This window comes from Notechis scutatus, chromosome 2, assembly GCF_049901735.1.
Source record: "Notechis scutatus isolate UNSWTSFEM ecotype Mainland chromosome 2, rNotScu1.2, whole genome shotgun sequence".
Taxonomy (NCBI): domain Eukaryota; kingdom Metazoa; phylum Chordata; class Lepidosauria; order Squamata; family Elapidae; genus Notechis; species Notechis scutatus.
Window position 1 is genome coordinate 16,049,381 of NC_142010.1, and position 22,179 is coordinate 16,071,559.

At 41.7% G+C, this 22,179-nt stretch overlaps 1 protein-coding gene and 1 long non-coding RNA gene across 2 annotated transcripts in view; one reads left to right on the top strand and one right to left on the bottom strand.

The window, feature by feature from the left end:
• LOC148131833 (uncharacterized) overlaps positions 1-22,179 on the top strand; it is a 501,829-nt gene that overhangs the window by 330,923 nt on the left and 148,727 nt on the right. The window lies entirely within an intron of this gene.
• On the bottom strand, positions 2,141-21,282 carry LOC113427568 (uncharacterized). The gene is given in 8 exon segments (XM_087953573.1): positions 2,141-2,676; positions 2,678-2,758; positions 2,760-3,688; positions 15,957-17,086; positions 18,280-18,409; positions 20,311-20,378; positions 20,483-20,597; positions 20,833-21,282. Coding segments are annotated over 8 exon segments (3,030 nt in total). The 5' UTR covers positions 21,151-21,282; the 3' UTR covers positions 2,141-2,417.

Sequence of the window (22,179 nt, forward strand, 5' to 3'; positions counted from 1 at the left end):
GTCTGACCTTCGGGTGCTTTGGAGAATTAATAACTCGACCCCTTCCTCCTCTCTGTGGGAACCCCTCAAATATTGGAGCACTACTATCATGTCTCCCCTAGTCCTTCTCTTCACTAAACTAGCCATGTCCAGTTCTTTAGAGCACTAGAGATGCTACCTAGTTTGATAATGAAACGTCAGCCATAAAATCAACAGAGAGCGCTGAAAAACTCATAGTTCAATCCTGAGCAAGATTCAATCACGAGCAATACATGTTTTCTTCTATTGGGAACTTTAGAATGTCTCCGACCTGCAGTTTTCAAGGAAATTTCTGGAGAAACCTGCATCAGTCAAGGTGGTTTGCACAGGACTTTCACTCATTGTGAAATGGGGGTCCCAGTTTCTTCCAGGGAGGGGGGCGGATGTCAATGTGGCTGCTCTGGAGTCAACCTATTTTCCAAAGCACCTGAAGGCAGGACAAGAAACAATGGATGGAAACTAATCAAGGAGAAAAGCAACCTCGAACTGAGGGGAAACTTTCCAACTGTGAGAACAATTAAGTAGTGGACTGGTTTGCCTTCAGAAGTTGTGGGTGCTCCATCACTGGAGGTTATTAAGAGACTGGACAGCCATTTGTCTGAAATGGTATAGGATCCCCTGCTTGAGCAGGTGGTTGGATTAAATGACCTCCAGGTCCCTTCCCAATCTGTTATTCTGTTCTGTTTAAAGCGTTGTTTCCTCCCCTCTTTTACCTCAAGATTTAGTGATGAGTAATGAGAGGCCTTTGACTGAAAACAGGTTGCATACTTCTATAAGTCTGATTTTATACACACAAACCAGTGGTGGTATTCTACCAGTTCGGCCCAGTTCTGCCAAGCCAGTAGAGGCAATGAGCTGCTCTGCTGTTTGGCCCGCCCAGGCTCCCATACTCACCTTTATCTTAACAGATAATCAGAGTTGGAAGGGACCTTGTAGGTCATCTAGTCCAACCCCCTTGCCCAAGCGGAAGACCCTACACCATTTCTGACAAATGGCAGTCCAATCTCTTCTTGAAAGTCTCAAGTGATGACCCTCCCACAACTTCTGAGGGCAAAGCTGTTCCATTGGTTGATTGTTCTGTCATAAAGTTTCTCCTCATTTCCCGGTTAAATCTCTCCTTGTTCAGTTTCCATCCATTATTCCTTGTCTGGCCTACAGGACCTTTAGAAAATAGATTGACCCCTTCCTCCCTATGGCAGCCCCTCAAATATTGGAAGACCGCTATCATGTTTCCCCTGGTCCTTCTCTTTACTAGACTAGCCAAGCCCAGTTCCTGTAACTGTTCTTCATGTTTTAGTCTCCAGTCACCTAATCATCCTGGTTGCTCTTCTCTGTACTTTTTCTAGAGTCTCAACATCTTTTTTATAATGTGGTGAACAAAACTGGATGCAGTACTCTAGGTGAAGTCTTACTAAGGCTTTATAGAGTGGTATTAGTACCTCTGGTATTAGTACCTGCTGGCTCATATTTAGCTGGTTATCCACTAAGATTCCAAGATCCCTCTCACAGTTACTGCTATTGAGCCTGGTTTCACCCAACCAGTCTATATGTGTACCGTTGGTTTTTCTTGCCTAAGTGTAGGCCTTTACTTTTCTCTACATTGAATTTCATTTTGTTAGATACGGCCCAGTGTTCTCGTCTGTCAAGATCCATCTGGGTGTTAGCGATTCCTGCCAGCTTAGTATTATTCTCCTTTTGAAGCACAGCTTTGGTGCAGCACAGCAGAGTGCTGCGCGGCAGCTGCTGAAGCGACCGGGAGAGTGCAGGCTTGCAGGTGAGTTGGAACGCCTGTGCACCTGCACAAAAGCCTCTGCACCTGCGCAAAGTGCGTAATCGGCGCATGTGTGCATGCAAAGTTCACACCCACCGAACTGGTGGTAAAATTTTTTTGAATCCCATTGACACAAACAGTGCATTCAGAAAGTATAATCTATACTGAATGTAGATTAATTTTAAAAATGAATTACAACCATAAAATCAGGCTGCAGCATAACATTGACAAAAGTGAAGGTGATCTGAATACTTTCTGAATGCACTGTACATACGAATGTGGGTGCATTTATAAACACACAGACACACACATATATATTCACATTCCAGAGGCAGTAACTGGTCATTTTCTGAAGTACAGATTCTGCTCAATTTACAACCATTTATTGAACATCCGTTCAAACTAAAGGCATTTTCCCCCAAAATAGAATTTCAACCGCATCTCAAAATTATGACCTGTGATGATGTGATAAACATTCGGCTACTTTGGAATTTCTGGATCCTCTTGTGGAAAATAAAATCAACATTTGCAGTAAAGCCTTTTTAACATGCCATGCATTTGTACAGTATCTCCCCTGTGTGGATTCTGTTATGGCGACTAAGGAAAGCTCTTTTCAGATTCCATGCATTTATATGGCTTTCCCCACGTGGGTCCTTTTATGTTTTATAAGCAATGAATTTTCACAGAAATCCATTCTACAGTCTTTGCATTTATATGGTTTCTCCCTTGTGTGGTTCATCTTATGGGAAGTAAGTTGACTGTTCCAAACAAAAGTCTTTCCACACTCCATGCATTTCTATGGCTTCTCCTGTGTGGATCTTTTATGTAAAGTAAGAGAACTATTCTGAGCAAAGTTCTTTTCACACTCCATGCATTTATATGGCTTCTCCCGTGTGGATCCTTTTATGTAAAGTAAGAAAACTGTTCTGAGCAAAGGTCTGTCCACACTCCCTGCATGTATATGGCTTCTCCTGTGTGGATCTTTTTATGTAAAGTAAGAGAACTATTCCGAGCAAAGTTCTTTCCACACTCCATGCATGTATATGGCTTCTGACCGGTATGGATCCAGCTATGTAAAGTACGTTGATGACTTGACCTAAAGCTCTTTCCGCAATCCATGCATTGATAGGGTTTTTCCCCTGTGTGGATTCTTTTGTGGGAAGTAAGATAACTGCTTGTCTTGAAGCTCTTACCACACTCTCTGCATTTATATGGCTTCTCCTTTTTGTGAACCAATTCATGTGTAGTAAGCTTACTGGGATAAGCAAAGGTTTTCCCACATTCTCTGCATTTATGTGGCTTCTGCCCTGTGTGGATCCAGTTATGTAAAGTAAGCTGCTGCCTCAACCTAAAGTTCTTCCCACACTCCGTGCATTGATACGGTTTCTCCCCTGTGTGGATTCTTTTGTGGAAAGTGAAACACCTACTTGTCTTGAAGCTCTTACCACACTCTCTGCATTTATAGGGCTTCTCCTTTTTGTGAACTATTTCATGCGTAGTAAGTTTACTGGGATAAGCAAAGGCCTTCCCACACTCCATGCATTTGTGTGGCTTCTGCCCTGTGTGGATCCTTTTATGAGAACTAAGATTACTCTGTCTTCTGAAGCACTTGCCACACTCTCTGCATTTATAGGGCTTCTCCTTTTTGTGAACTATTTCATGTGTAGTAAGTTTACTGGGATAAGCAAAGGCCTTCCCACATTCTCTGCATTTATGTGGCTTCTGCCCTGTGTGGATCCTTTTATGAGTACTAAGATTACTCTGTCTTCTGAAGCACTTGCCACACTCTCTGCATTTATATGGCTTCTCACCTGTGTGGTTCCAATTATGGGAAGTAAGTCGATAGCCTTTTCTAAATGTCTCTTCACATTCCCAACTTTTAGATTGCTTCTCTTCTGTGTGGGGCCTTTTTTGAGATGTAAGGGACCTATTTCCGCCAGAAAGAGTGAATGTCCAGTTGTAATTTTTCCCATTGTCTCTGAATATATTACCTTCTCCGTTAGTTTGGGATGAATAGTGTCCATCTGCATGTATTTCGTCTTTGATCTGCTTCACACTTTCCCCAATATATTCCTCTATTTTCCCTTCTTGGACCACGAAGTCTTGCACCGAGGCATCAGTGCAAGATGAGCTTTCCTGATTCCAATCGTCAGACTGTTTTTCTTCGTATCTTTCTACTTCCATTTCAATTACAGATGTCTCCATTGTGTCTCCAGCAGTGTTCCCTTGTAATAGTTCATAGGAATCTTTATTTTCCTTCCCATCATCGCCTTTAAAAAAAGATGGGAAAATGAAAATGACAGCAAAGTTAGGGAAAAAATAAAACCATAGGAAGTACTATGCATTTCCCTCTGAATTCTAGTCAAATTACATGTTTGCACTCTTACAATGGCATGACACAGAAATGATAATTCCTATATGCATGAGCTATAAAAGATATTAAAAGTTCTAAAACATCCTGTTTCGCCACTAATCACCACTATTGCAAACATCCTTTTTTATTTAGAATTATTCTGATTTGAGTTAAAGAAGAATCAGGGGAAACAAAATGTCCAAGAGGAATTGAGGAGAAAACTAAACATTTATTGAAGGGTGCCAATTCCAGGAAAGACCTGTAACAACTAAGTAAATTTTGAAACATGTCTTTTTCTTCCCATACAAACTATCTTCCCTTTGTTAATCATTTTCTTTCACCAAAATTATATGATTCCAGGGGTGAAAACCAAAAGTTCTTCTATTAAGCCTCAAAAGCAGATTTACAATTGGAAAACGGTGCTATTGAGCCCAGAGATGGCAAAAAGTTTGGATTCAGCACATCAAAAGTTTGACACTTAACTTGACTTAGATGGCATCACGCACATACATAAAACAAAAGATAAAACAATTCTCTATTATCTCCCTCCCCCATCCAGATTACCCTGAACAGGGGCCCTCAGCTGTAGAGCCAAGGCTGGGCTTGAGGTAGGTGCCTGGCTATCAACATGAGCCCTAGGACCACCACTTTCACTCAGAAAGGCTGCCTTGCACTTTTCTACAAGGTGCACAATCTTGGGGAACAGCATGATTGCCCGCAGTGCAGCTGATAGCACTTTTTGTGGTCCACCGGCACCCTGCGGAGACGGCAGCAGAGTCAGACAGTGGGGAAGAACAAGGGCCAGTCTGGGAGTCTGGGGAGGACGAGGGTCCTGCGTCCAATGCAGAGATGGGGCCAGGGCCATCTGGGAGTTATATGCTGACTCCGGAGCCTCCAGAATCTGACAGCAAGGCAGAGGAACAAGGGGAGCCTGTTCCCAGTGCGCGCATGCACAGAGCTGCCAGAAGGCAAGAACAGTTAAGACTCGGGAATAAGGCTTGGAGGTGATTGGTCCCTCCCATAAGACATAAAGGAGGAGCAAAGGGACCGGACCCTTTGCAGGAAGCAACGTTGTTCACTTGAAGCTCTGTGTGGACTTAGTATTCCGGTTGGCTTTTTACAGTTAATTTAGCACTTTAGTTGTTGGCAGCAATTCAAAGGAGATAAAGGTGGGTGCTTATCTCGAGAGACTGTTTGGGACTCAATACGGACTGGGAATGAACATAATTCCCATCGTTGAAATAAAAAGAGAGTTGTTTGGACTAAGCATGTGATTAATTATGGTCTCAGGAAGCCTTGATCAGAACAGATCTGATTACAGAATGACTTCCTAAGCAGTCTGATTGCAAGGTAGCAAACCCTTACCCAGAGAGGCCATGTTCCTATGATTTTCCAGCATGACTTCCCAATACAGTGCTTTTTGGTCAGGATCCAGCCGAGACCATTCTTCCTCAGAGAAATACACAGACACCTCCCTGAAGGACACAGGACCTTCCTGAATATGGGGAAAAAGAGAACAGAACAAGACCAGGATGATTTTCAAGATCGGCTCCATTGTTCCCAAACTCCCAAACCAGATATGCGCTAACTTACAGGGCTGTGCTTGGTAGGAATCTGAGGTTTAGCTGAGAAAATGTATGAAGCCAAAAACCTTTGCCCGAAGAAGTAGTTTAGCCATATCTATCAACTTCATTTATTCTTCAGGACTTTCAGTGCCATTCAGTGATACTAACCCACTGTATATTGATTGACCTATCATCTACCTCCATTTCTGTCAGCACGCGAGTCGTTACCCAGAACAGACCCACTGCACATGCACACGCGCCCCCCGCCAGCCAATTGTCAGGTATGTGCCACGCATGAATGGGGGGAGACATGCATGCGGGAGACGTGCACACATGCGCAGGGAGTCACGCACTTATGGCAGGGGGGTCGCATGCGCATGGCAGGGGTTGCGTGCGCATGCACAGGGAGTGTGGGGGGGTCTCATGCACATTACATTTTTAAAAAATCTTAAAAAGAATGACAATGGAAATAATAATCCACTGTGCCCCAACAACAGTCTTCAGAGAAAGCTAAGCTAGCTGAGAGCAACTTGATCATACTATTCCCATTTTCACATTGCTCAAGAACACAAAAATAACCCAGGCCAAACAGGAAGGAAAATGGAAATAGAGAGTGGTCTTCCTGGAGGAAAGGGAGAATACAAATCTAATAAAACTAATTTCTCCCACTTACTTGATTTGGGAGTTCAACCACTCCTTCATCTCCACTATGAAGACCTGTTGGGGGATACAGAAGTTTAAAACGCATAATTAGCAAATTAGGAGGAGGTATTCTACAGAAGACATGGAGAAAATGAGAGAGCTAAGATTTCTATGCGGAATGTGGCAACCTTCAATTACCTCCTGAGGTGTCTTGATCTTCCTGAGAGAACCTCCGGAAAAACAACTCTGGAGGGATATTTCCTAGATTCCTCCTTTCCTCAATATCCTTGATCTTCACAGCGGATTAAAAATATGAAGCAGGATTAAAAGAAGAACAATTAATGGATATCATACAATATCAACTAAATTCTTTGTACTCTGAACATATTATCAGAATTCCAAACATCCATCAGTGACAGTGGGTAAGAAAAGAAAGGTTGCTTCAAATCTACAATGAATAATGGTACAATGTCCTACAAGAATTGGTGTGACATCTCCATATATTATGAACTAGCTCGATACCCGTGCTTTGCTACGAAACTGGTCGGGCATATTTTTTGCGGAGGGAAAAAAAAAATCTGCCTCTGTCTACCAGCATCCATCTGTATTCATCTGGCTAGCATCCTGTCAGTGTATGAGAATTGAGGGCTGTTTGGAAACTGAAACAATATTTGCTGTGTGAGCAAGGAGGAGACAGCAAGGAACCTGGGTGGGCTTAGCTCAACTGTTCTGTACTAAAGTTGTTTGCTGCTGTGAAATTAAAACTGGAACTGAAACTCCTCTCCTCTGCTTGTATTTTGCATTTGGAACAGATTTCTTTTCAGGTTGGGAGCAGGAGTAGAACTCCTTAGCATCAGAACGTGTTAATAATAATATACGAAATACTATTGCTCTGATGGTCATTTCAAAAAATCCTTTCTTAGTGAGCACCTAGAAGCCAAGAGGAACATACGTGCCAAATTTCAAGTTTGTAGGCTTTACAGTTCTAGAGATTTTGTGGTGATGCGTGAGTGGTATTTCACTTTTATATAAATAGAAGATGCCAGAGAAATCTGGAAAGAAGGGATGAAGAATTCAAATACATCCTTCATTCCTTTCAAATCCCTTCTGGACTTCCAAGAAAAAAATCCCTCACTTGAAACTCAACCTGTTCCTTCTCCTGAGCCTGGCTCAAGAGTTGGCTTCAAATCCACAAGGCATGTCCAGAGATCTCCATATATTACGAGTGTCAAAAAAGTCTGGGAAGGAGGGGTTCAAAAACATTTCTTATTCCCTTCTGAGCTTCCTAGATGAAAGTGTCTCACCTGCAACTCAACCTGCTCCTTCTGCTCCTCTACCTGGCTCAGGAGGAGGCCTTCCACCAGGGCCACTGCCTGGGAGCTGGTTTCTGCTCCACACTCCTGCACCCAGCTCTCCATCTCTGGGGGCAGAAGGGCTAAGAACTGCTCCAGCACAACCAAGTCCAGCATCTGCGCTTTGGTGTACTTTTCCCTTTTCAGCCATTGCCTGGAAAATTTGTGGAGTTGACTGCAAAGTCCACGGGGACCCTCAGCCTCCTGGACGCTCCTGAAGTTCCAGGGCTGAATTTCTGAATGGATGATGGTTTCCTCCTCCAGGATCTCCTGCTCAATGCTTGCCCTGATTTCCCCACAGCTTCCATCCTGAACAGCGGAAGGGCCTTTTTTAGTTGTCTCACTTGCTAAAAGTTGTGTCTCCATCCTGTCTCTGGAGTAACTCCAAGGAATGTTTTTAGATCTCGAAACACCTTTTCATTCAGAGGATGGTTTCTGTTTCCGCAGGAGTGACTTCAGCAAGCAGTTCAGTTTAGCTGGGATACTTTGGCTGTATGCAAAGACGTACAAACGGCTTCCAACTTCATACATCTGAGATGGAAAAGAAATTTCAAGAATTAGACAATACGGATTTCACCACTGAACAACACTCATCCCATGGAAGGAAGTATTTTTTCAGAGCTGGTGTAGGGGTGGAAGCTACTTGGAGGAGATGAATCTTAAGTGTGTGCGTGTTAAAATTTGCAATATTTATATATTTTACTTACAAGAAAGGGCTTCCTTTTTAAAACCTAGAGCTACATTTACCTCCAAGTAGGGTTCACACCACCTGCCAAACCCAAAACAGGCGAACAAACCGAATGAAATTCCAGGAAATAACCCTGGTTGAGGAGCCCCCCCCCTCTTCTTCAGGGTGTGCTTTGGAGAGCCGAGCCGAGTCTCCCTGCGGGAGGCAGGTTCACACAACCTTACTTCGCCCGACTTCTCCCCTCTCCTGCTGGGCCCCCGCAAGGCCGACCCTCCTCTCACCCCACTCGGTCTCTTCCCTCGGCCAGACTCTCCCGCAGACTCTCCGGCCTTCTGCGGAGCCACAAAGGTTAAGGAGAGCGAGCCCGGCGTCCTAGAGCGGCCAGCGTTTAGTGATGCCCCGCCTCCTCCGGAAAGCCAGCTGTGACGTTCGTCCTCCAGTGGACCAATGGGAAGCGCCCGGCGTTACCTTCTCGTGTCAGAGACAGGGACTCTACAAGGGCGGGAAGGAGGAGCGCGCCTTTGAGGGGAGGCTGAGGGCAGAAATGATGGGCGTTGAGAATAACAGTAAAGAGACTTCTCATTGGTTGCCTGTCAGAAAAAGGTGGCGGCGGAGGGAGTGGAAAAATTCTGTCAGGAAAATGGAGATTTCTGTAGATTTTTATTGCTTTACTTCAATATACACAGCTGCTCTTTTCAAATTCTCAGCTCTGGGTGCCTAAGAATAATTGAAAAGAGCAGGTAGCAGCTTCTGACAAAAGAAATAATGCTGACGAAAAAGAAATATCGGAAGGAAAACCAGTTCCAAATTAAAGAAAAAACTCAAAACTGGTGGATGTTCTAAAATTTTTACCTCACAACGAGGCTCCTTGGTGGAGTAATGAAGAGGGGAAAACGGCGTCTCATCTGTGACTGGAGAAAAGTGGAATCGCAAAATGAAGTAAAAAAGTAAAAAAGGAATATAAATGTCAAATCCATGAGTGGGGTGGAATGAACAAAAATCTATTTAAGGGTTAAGTAGGGAATTTACCTCATAGGGAAACATGAGTAGGAAACTAAAGGCCTCTGTAGAATCTAAGGCAACCAGAAGCATTTGATATTCCCTTCTCTTGACCAAGACCCTAGTGGATGCAGGTGCCCATGCAGAGATAGGGAGCCTTTTTCAGGAGATCGAGAGACTGTTGTGTCCCTTAAAAAGTGTCTTGTTACTCTCCTGTTTTATGGAGTCTTTTTATTGTCTGCCTTTTGCTGTTCATTGCTTGAAGTGTGTATAGATGGGTGGTGTTCATGCCCTATTGAACAGCCACTCTTCCCTGCCACCTGTGTGAAACCAATGAGAAACTCTCCTCTCTGCTGCACAGGACTGTTTGTCTGATTTCCCAGCTACAAGGGGCAAATTGTATATGACCAGTGGAGTTGGCTTTTTTGATAATGTAGTATTCTATCTTCTTTCTTTCTTCCTCCTCGTTTTTTATTGAATATTGTAAATGAGCAAAATCACAGGTAGAGCATATTGCTGCTTAAATTGAAGGAAAGGAATGAATGTGATGGGCATTTGTGTAGGGCTTAGATTAAGTGTATTGAGAAAAGCATGTGAACTTGTCAGTTGCAAATCTGAAAAGTGTAGGAAATCCTTTGTATTAAGATGTGTGATTAAAATAAACTGGAAGACTTGTGAGTAAGCAGCTAGGTGTCTCTTCTGAAGAGCTTCAGTGCTCAGAAGAATTGCCACAATGAAGAGGGGTTGTCCTCCAAATCACCTGAAGGCAGAACAAGAAGCAATGGAAACTAATCAAGGAGTGGACTAACCTAGAACTAAGAATACATTTCCTGACAGAACAATTAATCGGTGGAACAACTTGCCTCCAGAAATTGTGGGTGCTCCAGCACAGGTTTTAAGAAACAATTGGACAGCCGTTTGTCTGAAATGGTGTAGGATTTCCTGCTTGAACAGGGAGTTGGACTAAAACATCTCCAATGTTCCTTCCAACTCTGTTATTCAGAAGAGATTTGCTGGTGGCATCTGGCTTCGTGCTCCACATTTTTTTGCCCAAACTCCTATCTGAGGTTTTCCCTTCAGCTTTCTCTGGGTTTTTTCTTCCCCTTTGCCTCAGCTCTGTAAAATGGCCTCCCCCACCCCATGCCTCCTGTCTGCAAGTAAACTGGTTGGAGAACAGGACCAATGGAGGAGAAGATAAAAGCCAGAGGGAATGCAAGGCCTTGAGAAACAACCCACGAGTTTTCCCCTCCCCATCACCCTTCAGGTTATCTGAATTACTTTTACAAATTACATTATAAATAATTACCTTTAGTGAAGTGTGCAAACCAGCATTTGCATTTCCTGCATCAGATGAGAGCACATCTTTCTCCTTGTCAGGTGAGGCTCCATTCAAAATCCAAGAAAGAAAACCTTAGACTCCATTATGATAGAGAAAAGGACTTTTACTGAAAATTAAAATGGTACCATCAGAAGAATACAAGATCTGAGGCAATAGGTGCAAAAATCACAGATACAAAGTTATTTCCCAATAGTTCAAACTGGCCATCCAATCTGAGATGTGTATAATGTCATGTGGGGCATCTTTGGGTAGTGTTTCAGACATCTGACACGCCAGGACGGTTGACCTTGGCTTGAATAGATAAGAGGCTACATCTGTGCAGTAAGCAAGTAAGCATAGTCAAAACATACATTTCACCAACTCCTCTAGCACTCTTCCACCCACAAAGCCCAATTAATCTCCCCCCCATCCCGTTCTATGGCAGCTGGAAAGAAACAGAAGAAGGATTCTTGGAGGCTGACACTCCTGTCCTGGCCACTTTTTATAGAAGCACAATTGAAAATGTTTTATCAAACTATCACTGTTTGGTTTGGTGGTAGATATGCCTCAGATAGAAGGTCCATACATAGAGTGGTAAGGACAGTTGAGAAGATTACAGGAAGCTCTCCCCGTTATTCAGGATACTCCTTATAAGCACTATGTGCTTAGAGCTCTAAGCATTGTTAGAGACCCCCCCACACACACTTTACAGTCTGTTTCTATTGCTCCCTTCTGGGAGGAGTTTTCAAAGTATCTACAGCAGGACCACTAGATTCTGTAACAGCTTTGTTCTTTATGCCATCCATCTTGTAAATTCACGGGATTCTTTTTTCGCCATGTAGATGTATATGCTCGAATTAGACTGTGATATTTATGTATGTGTGTATATGTCAATATATGCATAATGGTTATCCTTTGAGAGCTAGATGCAACAAAATTTCATTTTAATGTATGCTGATTAGTGTACATTTAAAGTGACAAAGTTTTCTATTTCTATTCTTTTCTATTTCTATATTTCTAATGCTATCGTATCCCTAAGATTTGTTCCTTGTGTCAGCTTTGGAAGTCATATTAGCACCAGAAGCTTCCACACTGCCGGATTCCTATGCCTGGGAAATTGGGAGGAGGGATTTTGTAGAGTGTTTATTGTTAGACATAATAGCATTCTTCTTTACAGTCAAGGTTAAGTTATTCCTGCACCTAGATGAGGAATAGTTTAAGGCAGTAGTCACCAACTGGTGGGTCGCGACTCACTGGTGGTCTGTGAGAAAATTTTAGTGAATCTCAGAGAAATGTCACTCCCAGAGCACCCCCCAAAGCAATTAATCCAGGCTGCGGGGGAACACAAGGCTGTACTGCCCACATGACCTGCAGGAACCCTCCCCACAGACTCACTGCTAAGTTGCTATTTTTCCTTTTTTTTTCTGATCATCAGTTGTTCTGTTGTGTCGGGAAATTTAGATTAGCTAGAAAGCAGGAAATCGTCAGATTTCTTGCTTTCTAGCTAATCTAAAAGCAGAGCTGAGCCTGAAGCTTCTATTATTCAGTGCAGACTCAGGTAGCCGATGGCAGAAACACCAATCTCTAAGTGATTCTATGAGCAACTTAATCTGCTTGCCTGCTCTGCCTGATTTTGGGTAAAAGTTGTTCTTTTTTTATAAAAAATTCAATATTTACATACATGGTGTGTTGTGAGTTAATTTTGTGAGTTTGCTTGTGTTGAAAGGCTGTCAAAATGCCTTTCTTCTGAGGATTCGAATTTTCCCGCTGGGAGAGCTCCGGCGCAAGGATACGGACAACTGCTTGAAAGCAGGATCTTTTTTTATTTTTCAGGAAGGCGAGAGATAGCGAGGAGGCTGCGTTCCTGGCCTAGCTAGCTTCGTATGGTAAGTCCCTGATTTTTATACCCTTTTCTCCTTTTGTGTGTGAGTGCTTGTGTTTGTATTTCTTAATGTTTTAAATCCTGTCAGTTGTCTTTATTCCTGCCGGAGGGTAAAATCCACGGGGTGCGGAAGGCAAACTTTGCAGGGTGGTTTGATTGTATTATCGGTCTCGTCCTAATCTCTTTTAGCTTAATGGTTTCTCATATTTGTTTTGTGGTAATCTCCTGTCTGTCTCCTTTGTGATATATTTTGTGTCTTTTGTCTGTTTGTTTTGCTGATTTGGCATGTCTTGCGTTTGTAAGGGTTTTCTTTTCTTGTTTCCCTAGTTTTCTTAATTATTTGGGCTTTTGTCTAAGGGGCTTCTTTAATACCTTTTATTTTGATTCCTTTTCCTATGCAAGTTTGTTTTATGGCTGGCCTGATGTTCCCTTTGGGCTTTTCCTGCTTGGGTGACACTACTGTCCTCGTGAAGTTCCCTTTCCACACTTGCTAGCAAATTGTATGGGTTTGCTTGCAAGCAAATTTTATGTGACAGACTCAGGGAGCCAATGGCAGAAAGATAGATCTCTGAATTAATCTGTGATTCTGTGAGCAACTCAATCTGCCTGCCTGCTTTGCCTGATTTTGGGTAAAAGTTGATCTTTTATTATAAAAAATTCAATATTTACATAAATATTTATAATATTTACATACAAGCCATGCCCAGCCTGTCACATGACTACCAAGCCACACCCACAAATTAGGCCATGCCCACAGAACTGGTTGCTAAGAAATTTGAATCCCACCCCTGCCTCTGTTTGTGTGTGTGTGTGTGTGTGAGAGAGAGAGAGAGAGAGAGAGAAAGAGAGGGAGAGAGAGAGGTTAGATTAGATCTCTCTCTCTCTCTATCTCTCTCCCACCAATATCAGCAAACCACCATCAGTCAAAATTCATGTTAGTGGTCCCCGGGATTTAAAATTATGAATTTGGTGGTCTCTGAGGTCCAAAAGGTTGGCAACCCCTGGTTTAAGATATTTCTTAAGTTGGAATGGATGGTGATTGGGGCATGTGATGGAGTGATGGGTGCAAGGGATGGATTTTGGGATTTTTAATTATTGGATGAAAACCCAGAACTCTCAGATTCGGGTTTTCCCAGGTGTGCCAGTATGACAACTTTAATAAAATGGAACTTTGAGAAAATGCCTGTCTCGGAGTTTTGGTGCTGACGTTTTTTTTCCTGGAACGCTGACACCTTGTTTTGGAAATCTTCCACTGAGTATCTCTGCCTGTGCAGAGGGCAAAATGATAAGATTGATTCTCTTTGGCTTGATACCAGAGCTGCTGCTTCCCCATTGACTGTGAACTCAAGAACAACATACTTGAAATTACAAATATTAAAACATGCCACAGCCAACTCGCTGCGGGATTTATCAAGGACAACTTGCCACAGGGCAATTTGTTCAGGGACAAGACTTATATTAAAATTAAAGAAATTATGGAATAGAATTATTAAAGAAAAGATGCTAAAGGGGGAACAAAATGAAATGTGAATGACAAAAATTATCTTTTAATTCTTTTAAATAATTTTTGAATTGTCCCATGGCAAGTTGTCCTGCAGTGAGTTGGCCATGGTGACTTGGCTGTGGTGAGTTATCCCATTCCATTGAAAAAATTGGTGTAGGGGAAAAATGGACATTAACAACAATGATCAATCCATTGTCTATAAACTGTGCCTTTCTTTTACCTCAGGACTTTGTAACTGATGAGTAATTAGCAATGAGAAGCCTTTGACTAAAAAAGGTTGAGACTTCTGCAAGTCTGATTTTATTACACACACACACACACACACACACACACACACAGTGCTTTCAGAAAGTGTAATATACAGAGATTAATGAGAGAAAAATGAATTACAACTGTAGAATCAAGTTGCAGCATAACAAAATTGACAAAAGTGAAGAGGATCTGAATACTTTCTGAATGCATAGTATGTCTATGTATGTATGTATATATGTGTGTTTACACAAACACACGCACATTCCAGAGGCAACTTCCATTCTTTCTGTTTGAACAAGAGCAACTGTGGTAATTTTCTGAAGTACAGGTTCTGGCTGAATTAAAACCATTTATTTAAAATTTTGAATGGTTATTTAATAAATTATTGTAAATCAAGAACTACCTTGGTTGGCCAGTAGGCTGGATAGTTAGGGGAACTTAATAAAATTACTTGCTTTAATGCTCCATGTGTGGACAAAGCTTGGAACAGATGCAAAGTATACATATTTCCACAACTCTAGAACTATTTTGCCTTTGAGTAAATGAGTTCCAGCAGCACTTTTTCACACAATCGTATGGACAAAGTTACCACAGCACTGAGAAAATAACTGCAAAATGAGGCAGTTGTGAAGGCAAACAAAATTCTGGGATGCCTCACCAAATGTATCACCATCAGTAAAAAGGTCATCTAAACTCGCTACATAGGACTTTAATCAAATCCCATTTGGAATACTGTTCTGGAGACCTCACTTAAAAAAGACATTGATAAGTTAATTGTCCTCATTGTAATTTCAGGTTGTTTCTCTCCTTGATTGTTCACATTCATTGCTTCTTGTCCTGCCCTCTGGTGCTTTGGAAAATAAATTGACCTCTTTGTGGCAGCCTCTCAAGTACTGGAATATTGCTATCATGTCATTCCTAATCCTTCTTCTCTCTAGACTAGCCAAACTGAAATCCTGCAACTGTTCTTAATTTGTTTTAGTTTTCAGAGCTGCTCTTCTTTGCAATTCTTCCAAAGTCTCACCATCTTTTTTGTAATGTGATGATCAAAACTGGATACAGTATTCCAGGTGTAGCCTTACTGAGCCTTTGATTGTATGCCTCTGTTTATACAAACCAACCTCTGTTTATACAACCAGCTTTTTTTTGGCTGCTGTGGCACACAGGTGACTCACGTTTAAGTGATTATCCATTCGGACTTCCAAATTCCCTCTCACAGTTACTGTTTTTCAGCCAGGTTTCCTGTAATCTCTTTTTCCTGCCCAAGCATAAAATCTTACGTTACTCCACATTAAATTTTATCTTATTGGATTGAACCTTGTCTCATTGGGATCCAAAAGGTACAATGTGCATACATATAAAAATCTATAGAGACATGGTGGGTCAGTGGTTAGAACGCAGTACTATAGGCTAATTGCCCACAGCCAGGAGTTTGATTGTGACAGGCTCATGGTTGATTCAGCCTTTCATCCTTCTGAGATCAGTAAAATGAGGACCCAGATTTCTGGGGACAATATGCTGACTTTGTAAACCTCCCAGAGAGTGCAGTGAAGCATTATGGAGTGGTATATAAATCTAAGTGGAATTGTTATTGCTATAGTTTCTCCCGAATGTGGATCCTTTTATGAGAAGAAAGATGACCATTCTGAGTAAATGTCTTTCCACACTCCATGCATTTAAATGGCTTTTCGCCTGTGTGGATCATTATATGGGAAATAAGATTACCTTTTTGAGCAAAGGTCTTTCCACACTCCATGCATTTATATGGCTTCTCTCCTGTGTGAATTTTGTTATGAGAAGCAAGACTACTGCTCTGAGCAAATGTCTTTCCGCACTCCATGCATTTAAATGGCTTTTCTCCTGTGTGAATCTTTTTGTGATTACAAAGTCTACTGCTGAGTGCAAAGGTCTTTCCGCACTCCATGCATTTATATGGCCTCTCCTCGGTGTGGATAATCTTATGGGAAATAAGATTACCTTTTTGAGCAAAGGTCTTTCCACACTCCATGCATTTAAACGGCTTTTCCCCTGTGTGGATCATTATATGGGAAATAAGATTACCTTTTTGAGCAAAGGTCTTTCCACACTCCATGCATTTAAATGGCTTTTCCCCTGTGTGGATCATTATATGGGAAATAAGATTACCTCTTTGAGCAAAGGTCTTCCCACACTCCATGCATTTATATTGCTTCTCTCCTGAGTGGATCCTTTTATGGAAAATAAGATTACTATATCTTCTGAACCTGTTACCACGCACTCTGCATTTATACGGCTTCTCCCCAGTGTGAATCCTTTCATGGGAAGTAAGTTGCCTGCTTGTTCTAAAATGTTTTCCACATTCCAAACATTTATAAGGGTCCTTTTTTCTGTGAATCACTTTTTGAGATATAAGAGAGTTATTTCCAAGAGAATGTATGAGTGTCCCATTGTAATTTTGTTCATTGTCTCTTCTTATAGCATCTTCTGATTTGTTTTGGCTTAAATAATGTTTGCTAACATGTGATTTAACTTTAATTAGCTTCACACTTTTCCCAATATATTTTTTCCTTATTTTCTCTTGTTGGGCAAGAAAGTCTTGCATCAGAGTATCAGTGGAAGATGAGCTTTTCTGATTCCAATTATTTGATTGGTTTTTCTCATGGCTTTCGGAAGCTATTCGAATTCCAAATTTCGCCATTCGATCCTTAGCATCGATCACTTGGAACAATTCACAGGAATCTTGATTCTCCTGCCCATTATTACCTTCAAAGGAAAAGATAAATGAAAATGATTAACAATGTTAGTGGAAAATTATCAAACTGTAGAAAGTCAACAAATTTTGTTCTGAACTTTTCCAAAATTCCATTATGTTGTATTTTCCATGCCTGCAGTGCTGTGATATAGACATGATGGTTTCTATATTCATGAGTCATGAAAGCTTTGAAAATATCTAGAAAACATCTCTTTCTTTACAATTATTTATATATATGCAAATCTCACTCAGTCAGTTTTGAATTAAGGAATAATCAGGGGAAACATCCAAGGAGGAATTAGAAAACTTAAGATTTATTGGGGTGGGTTAAGGCTACTTCACTGTCCCAAAGCCTCATCAGCTTTAAAGGGCTTGTCTCAGTTCACAGAGAATAGTCCCTAAACTCCTTTAATGCGTGATCTCACAAGCAGAGAAACGCTTACTACATTGTCACAAAGTTAGTCTGGGGTGGGGGGAGTGGGGGAGGATGAATGTTACAGTGCCGTAGTGCTACCAAATTCATAATTTGGGGGCTGGTTCTTAAGTACTTGGGGGGGGTAGGTCCTAACTTCAAATGGTTACTAAGTGAACTGTCTTAACTCGGGATTACCTATACCCTAGGATGCTCTGAGTCACACTGCATGAGGCCTTCCTTTTCAAATTGCTTTGAGAGAATGCACTCTTCCATGGCCTGAGCATGAAAGTTCTGTACTCACACAATTTTTGGAAATTCCAGAGGAAGAATAATTGATACGATAGGTCAGGACAGAACAGGATAGGATAGGGATAAAGGAAGTTGCTTCTTCCTGTATTACAGTAGAATCTCTTCTGCATTTGTAAAGGGGCGGGACATAGTCACAGAAAGCCTGCCCATTAGCATTGAGTAGTTAATGCGCCATATTTAGCAGTTAATGACAACAATGACAGCACAATCCTCTCACATGATCTCCAGAGGACACATAAAAGCACACCTCATTCTTTTCAGCCTCCACAGATAAGCTCAAATAAAAATTGAAAAATACAGATAAGAAATGGCACATCTAAGCAAAGAGACATTAACTCTTTCCTTCCTTGGAGTACGAGAAGGCCAGATCCTATCCTCCCTCCCAGGAGACGATATGTGATTAGTGATTTTTTTAAAACAAAAACTATCAGAGTAATCTGTCTTCTTGAACTCTCTGATTGGGGACTAGAAAACTCTTACCCAGAGCGACCACGTTCCTATGGTTTTCAAGCATGACTTCCGAATGCAGTGCTTTTTGGTCAGAATCTAGCTGAGACCATTCATCCTCAGAGAAATACACAGCCACCTCCTCGAAGGACACAAGACTCTCCTGTACATGGAAAAAAAGAACACAACAGGAGGATTCAGAAGATCTGTTCATCATCAGCAATGATTTAGATAAGAGGATAGAAGGGGAACTCATCAAATTTGCAGACAAGACCTAATTGATAGAAATAACAACACTCAAAAAAATTGGCTCGAGATATAGAAGGATCGACACATTGGGCACCATCTAACAAAATGAAATTCAGCAGTGAGAAATATAAGGTTCTACATTTAGGAAAGAAAAACCAAATGCACAGGCATAGAACAGGTAATACTTAGCACAAAAGTAGTAAGTGCAACAAGGATTTTGGAGTCCTAGTAGACAATCACTTAAACATGAGCCAGCAGTGTGTTACAGTGGCCAAAAATAGCAACACAATCATAGGATGCATTAAAAAGGGATAGAATTAAGATCATATGAAGTGTTAGTATCACTTTATGATGCCTTTGTAAGACCACGCTAGCAATATTGCATCCAGTTTTGGTTGCCACTATGTTAAAAAGATCTTGAAACTCTAGAAGGAGTGCAGAGAAGTGCAACACAAATTATTACTGGACTGGAGGCTAAAACATATAAAGCATAGTTGCTGGAATTGGGTACATCTAGTTTAATGAACAGAATGACTAGGGGGTGACATGATAGCAGTGTTCCATGAAGCAATGGATGGAAACTATTCAAGGCAAGAACCAACCTACAACTAAAGAGAAATATCCTGTGAGTGGAAGCAATTAATCAGTGGAATGACTTGCCTCCAGAAATTGTGGGTGCTCCAACACTGGGGGTGTTTCAGAAACAAATGGGCAGCCATTTATTTCAAATGATATCCTGTCTAAGCAGGGGGTTGGACTAGAAGACCTCCAAGATCCCTACCAACTCCGTCATTCTGTTCCATTGATCCCAAATTCCCAAAGCAAAGATATGGACCGTTAAATGTCTGCATCACATAAATCCTAAATTTTAGGTGAGAAAATGGACAAACCTGAAAATTTCTTTGACTGAAGAAATATTTGGGGCAAGTTTTGTCAAGTTGATTATGCAAAACCTTTAGTGCCATTCAGTAAAGTAATCCCACTTCTGGGATTCAGACACAAATGAGAAGATTGAAAATATTTTGTATCCCAAAGTACCTTGATTACATACTCTACGTGGCCACTTTTTTTGGATTTCTTTTTTTAATTTGCTTATTTTTTGAACTACTGGTTATAAACAAGGCTTTTTTAAAAATGGCAATGTGGCAATGTGAACATATAGTTACTTTTCATTAGCCTTGCAAAATTCCAAGTCAAAGAATTACAAGAAGAATGGATATCTTGCAGTTACTGCCATGTGACGTGTTTATTCATACTTCTTGAAGGACTTTGAAAAAATTACTTCTTGTAAACTCATAGTTTTATTTATTTTATTTATTGGAATTTCTCAAACAAATATGAGAACAAAAATAAGAGAATAAAAATATGATGACAGGGATGATAGGCACGTCAGTATACTTATGCACATCCCCTATATTGACCGCTTAACTATGAAGTGAGGTCCATGGAAGTCAATTTGTGACTGAAACTCTGAAAATTTGTAGCTGAGACAACTGAATCAGGTAGGGCATTCCAGACAGTTGGGTGGGGGGTGCCTAAGGTAGCAGAACAAGTTAAACGGTGGTCTTTGTAAACATTTCCTAAACAGAATCTGAGGGCAGAAATGACAAACCATCATGTCCCAGTAATATTCTACACAGGAAGCTATGCTGATTGAGACCAACTTGAACCTACTATTGTGTTTTCTATGTTACTCAGGAACACCAAAATAATCCAATCCAATCAAGGAGGGAAAATAAAAGGAGACAGCACTATGCACATTTCCTTCAATTCCTGAAAGGGGAACACAAATCTAATAAGTTTTCCCTTTCTTACTTGATTTGGAGGTTCAACAGCTCTTTGAGGTCCACCAGAAAAACCAGAAAACTTCATTCTTTGTTTCTCTGTAAGGAATAAATGATTTCAAAATGCATAATTAACAAAATAGAGGAGGTATTCTATAGAAGAGAAGAGATAGCAAAGATAAGACAGATGGATCTTCAATTACCTCCTGAGGTGTCCCGACTTGGATCTTCCCAAGGCAACCTCTTGAAAAGTAGCTCCTGAGGGGGATTTGATGGGTTCTTCTTTCCCTCTGGATCTCTCATCTCCACAGTGCAGCACTTCAAATCAGAGGAAGAAAAAAAGAAGCAGAATTAATGTATGTCAAACAAAATAAAGTGGATTCTTATATCCGGAACACAACCTCAAAGCCCCCAATATCCATCAGTGAGGTTGAGTGAGAAAACAATGTCCTACAAGAACTCGTGGACGATCTCCACGTATAAATGCCAGAGAAGTTTGGGAAGTATTCAAACACATTCTCTATTCCCATTTGAGCTCCCTAAAGTGCCTCACCTCCAACTCAACCTGCTCCTTCTGCTCCTCCGCCTGGCTCAGGAGGAAGCCTTCCGCCAGGGCCACCGCCTGGGAGCTGGTCTCTGCTCCACATTCCCGCACCCAACTCTCCATCTCTGGGGGTAGAAGGAACAGGAGCTGCTCCAGAACAACCAGGTCCAGCATCTGGGCTTTGGTGTGCTTTTCTGGACTCAGCCATCGCCTACAAAAGTTGTGGAGTTGGCTGCAAAGTCCTCGGGGACCCTCAGCTTCCTGGTATCGGAGGCTCCTGAAGTTCCAGGCTTGAATTTTTGAGAACCTGGTGGTTTCCTCCATCATGCACTCGATCCAGGATTGAATTCGGAAGAGGGCTGTGCATGTATCTCTCTCCCTTCTCAGCCTCTCTTTGCATGGGAAGAGCCCACCCCACCCCCCACCACGCCTGGATCCCTCCCCTGCAAGTCTCTCCTTCAGCCTCAGGGATGTCCCTCCCTTCTCAGCCTCCTCTGGAAAGCCAGCCGAAACCTTCGCCCTCCAGTGGCCAAAATGAGAAGCGCCTGTTCCCTTCTCATATCAGAGGGTGCCCCCTGGTGCAATCTGAATCATTTGAATCAGAATAGAACTGGAAGGGTAGAAAGGGAGCTTTTTCAATTTGGAAAAAGGAGGAGGCTGTCCTATCTCCTCATTTTCTTGCTTTTTAACGTTAAAGCTCATCTCAGCTGGCTGTGAGACAAGGTAGAAGCCAAAAGAGAGATTTTGAAAGCTTAAAGGCCTTGAAGGTGGGGTTTCAGCTGCCAGTTGCTGAACCTAAGGCAAAAGGCAGCCAGTGCCTACAGATGGTGATTGGGTGCAGGTGGGCCAACTTGTATATGGGGGCATTTTCTTAAAAATATCTCTTGTGTAAAAAGTCTTTTGCTTGATATGCTGGTGCCTCTGTTGTAAAGGAAGCCAAAATACAAAGAAAGATGCACACTAACTCTCTGGAAAATACCACTGAAAATTAGAAATCAGATGTATGGTGCTTGTTTTGGGGGATCCTTCCTTCCTTCCTTCCTTCCTTCCTTCCTTCCTTCCTTCCTTCCTTCCTTCCTTCCTTCCTTCCTTCCTTCCTTCCTTCCTTCCTTCCTTCCTTCTTTCTGTAGGAAGTTAGAAGAATGAAATATCCTAGGAACTATTAAAAAGGCAGAATATTTCCCCTAAAGAGTAGAAACTCAGAAGCAGAAATTCACCTCAGAAGCAGAAACTCACCCCCACCTTTGTTAATGGGTGGGCCATTAAGGCCTGGCCCAGAATATTTTACATAACAAAGATAGGAATTGCCTAAAGCCCTTTCATTACACCATCATCCAGTAAGGCTCAACCAAGCCT